Here is a 14468-nt window from a genome sequence, read left to right as displayed (position 1 = left end):
TTAGGGATTTCCCTGGTGGTCCAGTGGTTAAGATTCAGGGCTTCCACTGCAGGGGGCACAGGTTCCATCCCTGGTTAAGGAACTAAGGCCCCTTCCATGCCATGTGGCACAGGCAAAATAATAAATAATAATAATAGCACTGCATCCATTCAAAGAGAGGTATGGGTTGGGAAGATCCCCTAGAGTAGGAAATGGCAGCCCACTCCAGTATTCTTGCCTGGAGAATTCCATGGGCTGAGGAGCCTGGCAGGCTACAGTCCATAGGGTCGCAAAAAATTGGACACAACTGAAGCAACAATGCACGCATGCATAGTTTATACAGCGTATAGTTTCCATAGTGTATTTCCTTACTTTTCCACTTCCTTAAGAGCTTGAACCTAAATGTCATCATCATAATATTGGTTTGGAGCCTGATTAGTCATCTAAAAGCGTCAACCTTCACTGTTCATTTCATGAGCTAAACACCCCTGTTGTGCCTCCTGGTATGGGAGGCATCCATTTTTAGTCTATGTTTAACAGAGACAAATGGGACATAATAAGGAGACAAATATCATAGAAAAATAAATTTAAAATGTGGATAGTCAACCAATATATATATATTACAAATATATATATATATATTACACTTAGCAAATCAATATACTGGTTAAAGAACAGGATTTGAAATCAGGTAGAAATGGATTTTGTCCCCATTTCAGCTACTCATTGACCCATTAGTTGTATGCTGCTGCTGCTAAGTCGCTTCAGTCGTGTTCGACTCTGTGCGACCCCATAGACGGAAGCCCACCAGGCTCCCCCATCCCTGGGATTCTCCAGGCAAGAACACTGGAGTGGGTTGCCATTTCCTTCTCCAATGTGTTGAAGTGAAAAGTGAAAGTGAAGTCGCTCAGTCGTGTCCGACCCTTAGCGACCCCACAGACTGCAGCCTACCAGGCTCCTCCATCCATGGGATTTTCTAGGCAAGAGTACTGGAGTGGCTTGCCATTGCCTTCTCTCCTTTACTCTTTGCTTCCCTCTTTTCTCCTTTTCCCCTCCCTCCCTTTCCCTCTCTCCTCTCTTCTTTTATTAAAAAATATCTATTGAGCATTTACCAGTGGGCCAGTCATCTCACATTCCTGAGGGAGAACATGGAAGGCTTATTGGAAAGAAATTTGTGGTGTACAACACAAGGAAGGTGCAGACGAAGAAATGAGTCAGACTTGTGGGGACAACTCTGAACAGATGGGAGGGAAACAATGGGAGAAGAGTTAGGAAAGACAGAGGGCATCAGGTTGAAAAGGGCCCTGAAAGCCAGGATAAGTAACATGAAATGCTGGGCATTGGCTAACTATGAGAAATTCAGTGATTCGGAAGGTAGTCTGGTACAGGGAGGCCAAAGGAAAGGATTATCTCAAGAAGGATACGTTGCTCAAGAAAGAAATGGACCGAACTGTTGTAGTGACTGTGACTGAGTAGTGGGAATAAAAAGTGGAGGCGGGGGCACAAGGAGGGGTTAGGAGTGAAGAATGGAGCCTCTGGGCCAAGAGTCCCATGGGAAGGTTAAACAGCCTGGGGGAGGAATCGTATGGGGGAGACTGAAGAAGCCTCAAGGAGAAGGCAGACGAAGAGTTACTCCCTGTGTGTGAAGAGACCGATGTGAGGAGACTGGAGTCTAGGGTGGGCGCAAGGATGCAGGACGAGACTTACAACTGACAGCTAAAGTGGAGAGGGAAGTTTTGCAGAGCCGAAGCGGCACTTCATCCTCTGAGACTGAAGGGCATGACTTGTTACTGAGATCTCCTTTGTAGCAGGAAGGGAATGAAGGTAACATTGATCTGTGTACTCCAGGTGGGCTCCTATTAGAAAGAAATGTGGCAACATCTGGCCACAAAAGACCAAGTGACTGAAGCTGCCAGAAGACAAACATCAAAGAGTTGATCCCATCAATAGGTTCACTAGGAGCATCAAAACCATTCTGACTCACACTCCAGAAACCTTTCTAGCTGTTCCTACTGTATGACATGGGAAGGTTGCAGTGCAGACATTCAAAGAAATGTGAGGTGCCCTTGATCTTCAGCCTGTCCTTCAGAAACAATGATACAGAGTTATAGAGACTACAGGTCCAATCCAAAGACCACTATGCATGCTGTAAGTCACCAAATCAAAGCTTGAAGGTGAAAATGAATGGGTACTTCCACAGAGATAAGCATATCCTAAAAAGCAGTAGTGCTAAGAAAGCCACTGGGGGACTTCACTGGCAAGCCAGTGGTTAAGACTTTGCCTACCAAGGTATGGGGTGCAGATTTGATTCCTGGTGGGAGAGCTGAGATCCCAAATTTCTGGCAGTCAAAAAGCCAAAACATAGAAGCAATATTATAACAAATTCAATACAGACTTTAAAAACGGTCCACATCAAAAAAAAAGAAAAAGAAAAGACACTCAATTCTTGGTGAATATGCCTAGTCTTCCCTGGTGGCTCAGATGGTAAAGAATTCAACTGTAATGTGGGTGACTTGGGTTGGATCCCTGGGTTGGGAATATCCCCTGGAGGAGGGCATGGCAACCCACACCAGTATTCTTGCCTGGAGAATCCCATTGACAGAGGAGCCTGGCAGGCTGCAGTCCATGGGGTCGCAAAGAGTTGGACACCGCTGAGCGCCTAAGCACATAGTAGTCTACGTTCAAAATAGCAGATCTAGAAACCTTACAGGCAACCTGCGCCTAAAGTTGTACATGCTTCCACATCTGGTTCCGTCTCTATCTGAGCTCCAGAGTGGGATAGAGGGTGCGCAGGGGGTACTCCCGCGTATCCTGTTCTCTTCCCTGATCAGCTGGGACTAGGCTTGCACCCCAGGACTAATAATGGCATGCAAGGGAAGCTGAAGCTGGGCTGTCTGGTTGGGCATCCTTGGACCAGACAATCCTGGGGGTTAAGGGGACCCTCGTCTGCATTTGAGAAGCGCGGGTAAGTGGCTTTGGCGGGAGAGGACACAGTGCTGACTGGGCATCTTTGGAGTCCTCCCTTTCGCATCCGCCTCTCTGGGCCAAGAGCTGCAACCTGGGGCTGCAGGCAGGAGGCAGGGTGGCCGTCCGTCTGCAGCAGCGACCCTCTGGCCCCGGGGCTGGGGGTGAGGGGTGGGTGGGGGCGCGCCAGCCAGGGAGAGCATGATCTCTGCTCCAGTCCACAGATCCTTAACGGGTTTTCTCTCTCGCCCTTCACCCTTTTCTCTCCTTTGCGCTCTTTCTCTCTCGCTCCCTTTTTCCTTCTTTCCTTTTCCCTCTCTCCCCCCTCCCTCCCCGTCCCCTTTCCCTCCCTCCCGTCCCCCTCCCCTCCCCCTCCCTGCGCGAGCCGCTGCCTCCCCCTCCCCCTTCCTGTCTCCCTGTCTCCGCTTCTCCCTCTCAGCTCGCCGGGCGACCCTGCTCCTGCCTCCCACCTTAATGGCGGCATCTTCGGAAGACGACGTGGACCGGCGGCCCATCAGGAGAGTCCGCTCCAAGAGCGACACGCCGTACCTCGCCGAGGCCAGGATCTCCTTTAACCTGGGGGCAGGTGAGGACGCGCGCGCCCCGCTCTCTCCCGCCCCGGGCTGGCCTCCCCGCTGGCGGCCGGCTCAGTCCGCAGCCCCTCCCGCGGCCCCGCACCCGCCCCGCCGCCTGCCCGGCCGGCCCCGGCGCGCGCTCGCTCTCTTTGTGTGCCGGGTGAGGAGGGGCGTGTGCGTGTGTGTGTGTGTCTGCGGAGGTGGGGGCGCGTAGCGCGCGGATCCCTGCCTCCGCCGGGCTGTCCCCTTCCTGGAAGAGAAGAAAGTGCTGTCACCGACAACAATGATCGTAGGCGTAGCCTGCAGCGCGGGTCGTCCCGCCCGAGCGCCGCCGGCTGCGGGCGGAGGGGGCTGGCGAGGCTCCGCTGGTCTGCTTTGCTGGTGGGGCTGCTACCGCCGGGTGGAACTTGTTGGTGACATTCAGACGCTGGTGATTCTGCTGGGTTCCACTGCTGCGGCTTTGGAGTGAGGAGAGAGGAGGGGCTGGGCTTTAACAGCTGGGAACCGGACTCAGCAGTTGGCAAGCAACCATCGTGATGATAGTAACAAGATGGTTTGTACGATACACGTGGGGTGATGGGAAGCTGTCAGTGGGACTGGTACCCAAGGCGGCGCAGATGGGATTAAGTGAAAAGGGTAACTGAGGTAGAGGGGGGAGGGAAGGAAGCAGGGGGGAGGAGAAGAGAGGCGGATACAGGAAAGATGGGAAGGAAAAGGAAGGGAGGAAGGAGGAAAGAAGGAAGAAAGGAGCCACAGAAAGGACTGAGGGATTCAGGAGTCAAACTGTGTCCGCTGAGACCTGTCAGGGTTACCTGAAAGGACGCACCAGTGGCCGCTGTCTCCACTGCTGCTGCTGCTGCTCCAGATTCAGGGGCAGAGGCCCCTGCCCGCTCCTGTTCCTCGTACAGGGTCCCTGTCACCAGGAGGAAGTTGTTCACCACTAACTTTTCTAAAAGACTGCTGAGTCCCCCTGCCTCCCGCCCCCCAAGCTTGTGTCTCTTCCTTTGAGAATTCCTTACTATTCCAGCAACTCCAGTGCAAAAAGAGTGAGGGCATTTTCCTGAAAATCCTCCTTCAAAATAAGTTTAAGAAGAAAAGGATACCTTTTTCTTTAGGAAACTAAACCCTTGAAAATGGAACTGAATCAAGCAAAGTATATGTGTGTATATGCATGCTGGAGCAAAGAGCAACTTCAAATAATGACGCTTTTACTCATTACCGAGAAGTCTGAATGAAGGAGAAAGCTCTACGTAGAGAAACGAGATGTGTTTGCTAAAGAACCATATCCTATGACTGGTGGGATGGTAGCTGAGAGTGCCGAAGTAGCCAACTTCTTTGGAGTGTAATTTTTCATATTTTGGTGATTTTGATTTTTTTTAAAAAAAAAAACCCTTTGTTTTCTTGTCACTTCTGGAATGTTTGCCTCTGGATTTGTGATTGGGGGAAAGAAGACTTCATTGGAGGAAGCTTTGATAGTTTTTGTGACACGCAGTAGTAGCCTGTGGTCTCCATTTGGAACTATTAATCCTTCACTTGTATGTTCTAGATTCAGAATATGACTGTGAGGGTTCTTGGAAAGGACTGAGAAGAGTTCCTTTTAGAATCAAGGGTGTTTCCAACCCAGAGATATTAAGAATCACTTTTTTTTTTTTTTTTTTACGAGACTCCAGTATATTCCCTTAACATCTTTGGCTTAGCAGAGAAGGAAAGGGGCTAAGGAGACACTTAATAAAGGTTGTTCACCTACTACTGGTGCTTTTACAACAAAACAAAATAAAGCGTGAAAAAAGAGTTTCAAGTTTCTGTTAGTGATGGGTTAGGCTGAACCATTCTGCCAGCAGATTCAAGCCAGTGACTTGCAGTCTTTTATTCTGGTTAAATTGCTCTGGAGGCCAATGAAAAGATTGGACTTTTCCAAGAGGACTCATCTCCTTTTCATCTGGAAATAAACAGGCCAAACAAACTCCCAGTTCCTTCCAAATATCCTTTAGAAAATACCCTTAAAAGCACAGTGTCAAGAAAGACAACAGGAAGAAAGAAATGTGGTGGGAAGGATGTCCGTCAGTGCTGGGAGGGCGGTTGCTGAGGGCTGTGTTCTTTGGTTGGGGAGCTGTCCTCTTGCTGGTGCTGAAGCTGAGGGCTGTGTGACAGAGAACTGACAATGAGCTGGACAGCTGGTGGAGGGGGAGCCGGTGCTCAATCCCTCGGTGATGGAATCCCAGGGAAAGTGCTCACTGACTGGCCTCCAGAAACTTTTCTATCCCTGCACCCTACGAGTGCCGCCTGTTTACTACGCCTCCCGCCTACTGCTCCACTGCTCAGATCAGGAGGTTTTGCTCTAATTTTGTGGTGGCTGCTCACTCCCAGGGCTTTGTTTTCCAGCTGGTTTGGGCTTGCTTTCCTGACACAATAAGATCTACTCTCAGATGTGCCTTTCCCCCTCCCTTAAAAGTAATTGTAACCCCTGTCTTAAAAAGCAAACAGCCTTGTTTATCTCCTTGAGCAGCAAGTTGTAATTAAACTATTAGTGTCGTTATCAGCACTACTGAACAGAAGAGCCTGCACACTTTGGATAAATTACATAATCTGGGCATAGAGAGAATTTTGTCTCTTAACAACAATTTATAAACGATTAAGCGAGGAAGCTTTCATCCGCCCTTTCTTCCTGCTCCTCTCCTACCCCTAGTCACTTACTCTTTATTCTTTCCAGAGAAATTCTTTATTGGTTTAAACTTTTTGTCTTTAGGATTCGCCTTCTTACACCTACTCATTTTATATAAGTCCACATTTAATATTTGAGAGGCTTAGTAATCATTCAAGGAAATAAATATACACATACTCATTTTACTTGGATATCATGAAATCATTTGGGGACCAACTCCCTTAAAACTAATGTGTACAGCCAGATAAAGTAGACTGGGGCATTTTAAATACTGATTAAATTCTCAGCTACACCTTGTCCCTGATGGTACTTAATAATATCATTTCAGAAAAAACTTCACAGCATGAATGAAAGATATAATCCCTCACCTACAGTTCCAAGTCAGTCAAAGAATAGCACCAAAATGTGGGTCTTTCAGCACTTTATGAAGATGCTAATTTCAAGATTCAGCCTAAATTGAGAGTGTAGAGAACAAAAATTTTTCTGAACTATGACTTTATATTTCTAAAAGAGCCCCTTTTGTAGGTTTTAACTTCACTTAGCATTTAGTATATTACAAAAACCTTGATAGATGCTTGTTTGCTGAAGATAGTATGTTAGAGAGAATTAAGCCAATGTATTTGCTGAAATACACACAGACACATTAGACACATTAGACCTCATTTAAAACCCTGGAAGAAGTTTTATCCCGAGAAATTAAAATATGTTAAAAGGACATCATGTAACAGAAGAGTGTGTTCACACTGTTAGTAGCAACTATTTCTAATTGTGTTCTCTACTCAGTAATGAACATTACTGACATTTAGCTTGTAAGAAGTTGCTCTGCTTTGTGAGGTCATTGATTCACTGCAATGAAATAAATGCAATGTAGAGTTGCAGCTCATCTGGCAAATATTTTTCTTTGGGCCAGTTTATTCTATCTTTGTATTTATTTATCTCTGTATTAACAATATATACAAGAATGTTTGATACATAAAAGATACTGAAATGGAAAGGTTCTCCATAATTACACACCAAAATGAATGAAAATATTGTGATAAATAAAAGAGTTAACCACATCTAAAACTTCTATAAAGGATGTCAAAAGAAGGAAAGCTAGTCATCCTGATGATTTAGGATTATTTAAAACACAAAGCCCGTATTTTGCACTATTTTGGAAAATAAGTACTTCTCTAATCATAAGTACGTTTAACCTCTGTTGACATTGCAGAATTGCTTTGTATGTATGGAGGAGATTTTAAATTAATCACACAGGCAACCTCAGAATGCTTATCCTCTTTGGAAGGCTGAGATCTGTTCTAGTTTCTGATGTTAGGAACTAAAGCCAGGGACAGTCTTTTCTGACTTCCATTGGTCTCCTCCACTATTTCAGGCCCAGAAGAAAACTGCAATCAAACTTAGCTTTCTCTGACTGTCTATAGGAGGGGATGGGTCAGTATGTTACAGTTTAAGCTGAGATCCCTTTCCTACCTTTCTTGAGGAGGAAGAACCTTTATCCTTTACCTGAATTGTAAATGTCTTTGATATTGAGAAGTGGTATCCCAGAATGTGCTATTATCCTTTAGCCATGAGGACTGTCTCTAGGCAAAATTGTGAATATTGCCATGCTGAACCAAGATTATTTCACCAGTGTAAAGGTCTTGGTAGACACCCCCTTCAAGCTTTCCCTGAAGAATGTATCCCTCACATTATTTCTCTTACTGATTCCAAATTGAAAGCAGATCATATGGGCCTGACTTTTATTTGGTAGGCCCCAAATCTCCTTTAAAGTATTGCTTCTAGCATTTATCAGGGGCTTCCATGGTGGGTCAGATGGTAAAGAATCCACCTGCAATGAGGGAGACCAGGGTTTAATCCCTGGATCAGGGAGATCCCCTGGAGAAGGTAATGGCTACCACTCCAGTATTCTTGCCTGGAGAATCCCATGGACAGAGGAGCCCGGTCTGCAGTCCCTGTGGTTGCAAAGAGTCGGACCGAACTGAGCGACTAACACTTACTTCACTTCACAGTCAGAATCCAAGTGGCTAACCAGATAACTGACCAGTAACCTCGATTGTGGGGCTTTCTGAGTATCTGCCCTCTTTCTGTGTCATTGGAAAAACTAGCTAACCTGGTAATCTCACTATGTCATGCATTAAGGTGGTACTAATGAAGACCACTCCAGGTAACATAAATAAAATACACAAAGCACAGAGAAGTGAGTAATTAATGCCAAGAGGAAATGGGAAACTCTTTGCCATACATACTTAGCTTGGCTGCTTACCAAGTAATTGTTTCAACAGCAATTCATACATTTATGAGATAACTCAAATACATAATATGAGTTGAATGGTTAAATTGTCTTAGGATCTTTTGATCTGGGCATTGTTAAAAAAATTTTTTTTAACATCTTAGTATTGTATTTGCTATTAGCACTGAATGCTAAGTTTCTTGTGTGGTTTGTCTGTATATGCCCATTTATTTAAATTTCATAGAAGATGAAGGAGTTGTGTTTTATATGAAAAATTAAAATCAAGAGTCAGAAGAACTTGATTCTACTGCCTCTGTTCCTCTAAAACTGTAGGCAAGTCATTTAACCTTTCTGAGTTTGACTCACTCAACTCTAGAATTAAATCTAGACTAGACTAGACTTAAAGCTAGACTCCTTGGACTGCAAGGAGATCAAACCAGTCAGTCTTAAAGGAAATCAGTCCTAAATATTCATTGGAAAGACTGATACTGAAGCTGAAATTCCAATACTTTGGCCACCTAATGCGAAGAACTGACTCACTGGAAAAGACCCTGATGCTCTGAAAGATTGAAAGCAGGAGGAGAAGGGGATGACAGAGGATGAGATGATTGGATGGCATCACCGACTCAATGGACATGAGTTTGAGCAAGCTCCTGGAGTTGGTGATGGACAGGGAAGCCTGGCGTGCTGCAGTCCATGGCGTCGCAAAGAGTTGAACATGACTGAGTGACTGAACTGAACTGAGACTTAAATCTCAAAAGTCCCATCCTATCTAAAAAAATTGTGTATACTAACTAGTACTTCTGTCTGTGCTAATGAATACATACTATGCCACTGATTTTATATAGTCTTATTTATGGTATGAAACGTATGGTGGTAGTGGTTTAGTCACTCAGTCATGTCGGATTCTTTGCAACCCCATGGACTGTAGCCCACCAGACTCCTCTGTCCATGATATTTTCCCAGCAAGAATACTGGAGCAGGTTGCTATTTCCTTCTCCAGGGTGTAAAACAAATAGAAGAACACAATTTTCAATATGAATTAAAACATTTGATCAAAGCTAAGTTATTAAAATAAGTTTAACTAAAAGAATAATATATATTATAAAAATTTAAAATAACTTTTTGGTAATAACTAAGAATTGCTAGAAGACATATTTACATGTACCATATTAATCAAATATTTTAAATTTGAATATCCAGGGATTAGAATCCTTAACAGAATTGATGCTCTGTAAGTATTTGTTGTATGATTGAATATAGAATTACAGAAATCTTAGCAATAAATGGACAGTCAGAAAACTAAATATTAACCCAGTTCCCAGTTGGCATTTTAAGTCTCGTAGCCTGCTGTTTTGTGATTGAAATGAGTATACCTATAAGATCTATATTTTCCCTTTATCCTTTTAAATTACCAGGGAAGGGAAATATATATGCAGACTAGCTAATTGGCTGGATTCAGTCAGGGTGAAATGTACCCTTTTGGAATTCCTAACTTCTCGGCATTGTTATAAAACTTGACCATGAACTATGAAGAACTTTGTTTTTCTTCACAGGCGTATAAGCTGACAGGCAGATAAACTATTGGTCAGAATAAGTGCACAGATAGATTTTTATACATACCTTTTCATACCGACTAAAGATATTTTAAAGTTACTTATGAAGTTATTCTTTGATATATGCAACTTCAATTCATCATCATTATTTATTGTACAAGTAAAACAACTAAAATTCAAGTAGGGAGAGATGATAAGGTACAGAGCTATTTTTCCTCTTTGACTTAATAAGACGAAAAAGGAAACATACATTGCAGCCAGTGGAAGAGGGCCTGAAGGAACAAATAATAGATATCAGTTTTTCCTCATTGCATGATACAAGAAAAATTCTGGAAGTTTTATATTTTGTTTCATAACTCTCCCCATCCACTTTAGCAGTGATAAAGTGAATATGATTGGCGGGGGGGTGTGGGCCATTTTGACATTTTAATTGCTTTAATTTATGTCTTTTATATAATGAAGGATGATTAAAACAAAAGACAAAATCAATTTTACGGCATTTTGAATGATGATGGATTCATTCACGTGATTTTCTACTCAAGTTATCAAAGGACACCAGGAATAATCTCATGCTAGTGGTTATTTAACATTTATGATGGCAAGTCTTGTGTAAAAGCCTGTAGGTTTCCTATTGATCTTTTCACATTTGTATACTGTCTACTTACAACACAGTAACATAATCTTTGAATAATAAATACCTGGGCTGTAATTGTAGACGTTGAGGATTCAGTATATAGTTGACCTTTGGTATCCATGGTTCTGCATCTGATGGATTCAACCAACCACAGATGTGGAGAGGCAGGTTCAATCCCTGGGCTGATAAGATCCCCTGGAATAGAAAATAGCAACACCCTCCAGTATTCTTGCCTGAAAACTCCTGTGGACAGAGGAGCCTGGTGGGCTACAGTCCATGGGGTCACGCGACTGAGCACACCCACGGAGACAGAGAGAGCTCATTATTTCTGTGTGTTTATCAGTCAGAGGACAGCAAGCTGGTTGCAGATGCCATCAGGGCTTAATTAAAAATGTAAAAGAAACTTTACTGTGTTTGAATTTATCCCTTATTCCATCTGGGCCCTATTTTAGAGGTGGGGGGTGGAGCGGGGGTGGAGGTAGGTGAGATGAAATAATAATATATAGTATCCAGTCATTTGACAAATATTAATTTAGAAGTTAAGACAATATTTCAGACCCTTGGGATACATTATTGATTAAAACAGAAACTTCTGATCCTCATGAATTTTAACTTCTAAAATTGAGTTAAAGACAATAAACAGTACAATAGGTAAGTACATTGTACAGTATTTCATAGGTTAACTGATAAGGCAAAAATCAATACAGCAAAATAAGAGTGTTAGACACACGGGAGCAAAGAAAGGGATGGATTGCAGGATAAGCAACATTGAGAAGAGGATATGTGAACAAAGTTCTCCAAAGAAGAGGAACATGAGCAGTATGAATATGGGGTGGAAGACAAGGCAGAGAGAGCGGAGCGAAAGCCAGTGTGAAAGTCCTAAATCAGGTGTGTTTAGGACCTGGCAAGGGGCCCAGTGTGGCTGCAGAGGAGTGAATCAAGCGGTCGGAGGAACTGAATGGGGACCAGATTACAGAGGGTCCTGTGGGCCACTGCCCTCTCTTGCTGAAATGTGGTACAAGGCAGGGATTTGAGCACAAGAGTACCATAATCTGAAATAGATTTTAGAAGGTTCCTTGGGGCTGCTGTGTTAAAGATAGGCTACAGTGGGGCAAGGAGGATGCAGGGAGCTGGTTTGGAAGCTCTGCAGCAATCCAGAGATGGTGCCGTCTCAGCAGCATGGTACAGCAGAAGCAGTAAGAAATAATCAGATTCTGTATGTATTTGAAGCCTATAGGCTTCCGTGGTGGATTGAACGTGGGCTGTGAGAAGATAGGAGCAAAGATTACCTCAAGGTTTGGCTTGAGCAACCAGAAGGATAGAAGGACCATTTAGGGGCATGGTTGCAGCGGGTATGGGGTGGGTGGGTGGTGATCGAGAATTCAGAGACAGACTTGTCAAGCGTGAGATGTCAACCAGACATCCAAGTGGAGGTATCCAATAAGCAGTTATGCAAACTTAAGGTTCAAATAAGGTCTAGTCCAGAAATAAATAATTGAGTTGTCAACGTACATAGAGCCCTTGTAGAGGACTTATCAGCATTTGCTCACTTATGTTTTTATAATAACCCTATGAGATTGGCATGATTACTGCTCTTCTTATTTTATCCATGTGGGAACTAAGTCACAAAGAGCTTAAATAACTTAGCAAAGGTAATGAAGCTAATAAGGGGAATAAGAGGAAGAATTGGAATTCAGATCATGTTTTATATGGCATCAAAATCTATATTTTTAATGGCCATGATTTATTACAAGAGAGCAAGCTTATGTTATCAGCTTTGCTTTGAGGTTCCATTGAAAGCTGAACATGGCTAAGGGAAAGAAAGAAGTGGAACTAGGCATGCATCCTAGCTCAGTATTTTAAAAAATGTTTGGCTGGGATTCACTATAAGAAGTGCACCTCATATCACCTCACATACATATCAAAAATTGGAATAAAATGGTCCTCTAGGAAAGAAAGTGAAAGTCACTCAGTCATGTTCTACTCTTTGCGACCCCATGGACTGTAGCCTGCCAAGCTCCTCTGCCCATGGAATTCTCCAGGCCAGAATACAGGAGTAGGTAGCTGTTCCCTTCTCCAGGGGATCTTCCCAATCCAGAGATTGATCCCAGATCTCCTGCATTGCAGGTGGATTCTTTACTGTCTGAGCCACTATTAAAACTCCAAAATGTTCCTCAAAGTACCTTATAAGTCCCATATGTAGTTTGATGTTTTCTGTTTCATCCCTTCCCATGCCTTTTTATTTTAACTTATTATGACAATGCTCCTTTTAGTCCATCTAAATGATTGTATAATATAACCTTCAGTTATAAAAATTTCCTTGATTGATCATTTTCTAGGAGTGATCTCTGAACTCAGAAAAAGCTTTTGCAAGGAAATCCCTCTTTAGTACTTTCAGTATCCCGCTAAGAGTATGGGCAATTCATTCTCTTACCTGGAGGTAAGTCAAGGTAAACAAGAAAACTCCCAAGGTCAGTACCAACTTAGCTCTTGGACACTGTAGACACAGAGCTCAGACTCAAGATACATTTAAAAGCCCTTTAAAATGTTTTAATTTTTTTTAAACTCAGAAGAAAAAGTAAATTTAATCTAGGCTGTTTTACATATAGCTTTATTCCCAGGTAGTTCAGATGGTAAAGTTTCTGCCTGCAATGCTGGAGACCTGGGTTCTATCCCTGGGTCAGGAAAATCCCGAGAAGGAAATGGCAACCCACTCCAGTACTCTTGCCTGGAAAATTCCATGGACAGAGGAGCCTGGTAGGCTACAGTCCATAGGGTGGCAAAGAGTCAGACATGACTAAGACACTTCACTTTCACTTTCTTTATACCAATACATATAAATATTTTATAGTTTAAAAATTTTTTGTGGTAAAAGGAGCCTACAAAGACAAACATGCTTTTGTTATTCAGTCACTCAGTTGTGTCCAGCTCTTTGTGATCATATGGACTGCAGCACACTAAGCTTCCCTGTTCACCATCTCCTGGAGTTTCTCAAACTCATGTCTAAGAACTACGAAAGTCACAATGGAGCTCTACAAAGGTGGAGAGAAAAGCAGTGAGAAAAAGTTATATTTTGATGCAGAGTAGTGGCTGTGGGGCTATATTCTGGAACTAGAATTTTGGGATTCTAATCCCTACTTTATCACTTACTAGTTGTGTGCCCTTTGGCAAGACATTTAACCTCACCCTGCCTCAGTTTTATCACCTGTAAAATGGGACTAACAACGTTGACCACATTGGAGGTTTGTTTTAAAGAGTATTTAACTTATTAAACGTGGAAGAACAAAATAATTCCTGCCACATAGTGATTATTCAGTGCACAAAGTGAAGAATGAGCTCCTTTATTCCATATGTTTCTCTGTTCTGCCTCACCTGTGTTCTATTCTTCTAAAATACTACCAAAAAAAAAAAAAATGCCTCCTTAGGTACCACATTGTACAAGACCAGATGCCCCTTTAGGTACCACATCTTAGAAGACCAGATGAGCTACAGATTCAGAAAGTCTCAGATAAGGAACAAATTTTCCATAACTAAATGTTAGTCCCATTCATTCCTTCTTGGTTACACCACAGAATGAATGGGACTTGCCCCAGATGAGAAAAAATGTCACCCTCAAACTCTGAAAGTTAAGGAAATTTACATTAAAGAGAGTCTGTCCTCTGAGTAGAGTTGAATGGATCATCTTTGAAATGTATTTTACAAATGACCACATGGAAATGGTCACCTGAGGAAAAACCTACTGGACTTTCCTAGAATCCTCTGAACTTGGAGGAGATGTTGTGAGGGAAAGAGAAAAATGAAGAGCAGAGAAAGAAGTACATGGGGACCAAAGGAGTGAGACAGAGAGGAAGAGAGAGAAAACGAAACT

At 43.0% G+C, this 14468-nt stretch overlaps 1 protein-coding gene across 2 annotated transcripts in view; it reads left to right on the top strand.

The window, feature by feature from the left end:
- The window catches only part of PHACTR1 (phosphatase and actin regulator 1), a 515711-nt gene that overhangs the window by 21584 nt on the left and 479659 nt on the right, over window positions 1-14468 (top strand). For both annotated transcript variants that reach the window (XM_088831029.1, XM_088831027.1), the window contains exon 2: window positions 3383-3529. In XM_088831029.1, the coding sequence (XP_088687155.1) occupies window positions 3383-3529 (147 nt within the window). The remainder of the gene's footprint in view (window positions 1-3382; window positions 3530-14468) is intronic.

This window comes from Moschus berezovskii, chromosome 23 (genome assembly GCF_049115385.1).
Source record: "Moschus berezovskii isolate FMDL1 chromosome 23, NW_MosBer_1.0, whole genome shotgun sequence".
Lineage (NCBI taxonomy): Eukaryota > Metazoa > Chordata > Mammalia > Artiodactyla > Moschidae > Moschus > Moschus berezovskii.
Note: the sequence above shows the minus strand (reverse complement) of the source record. Positions and strands in the feature narration are given on the sequence as shown.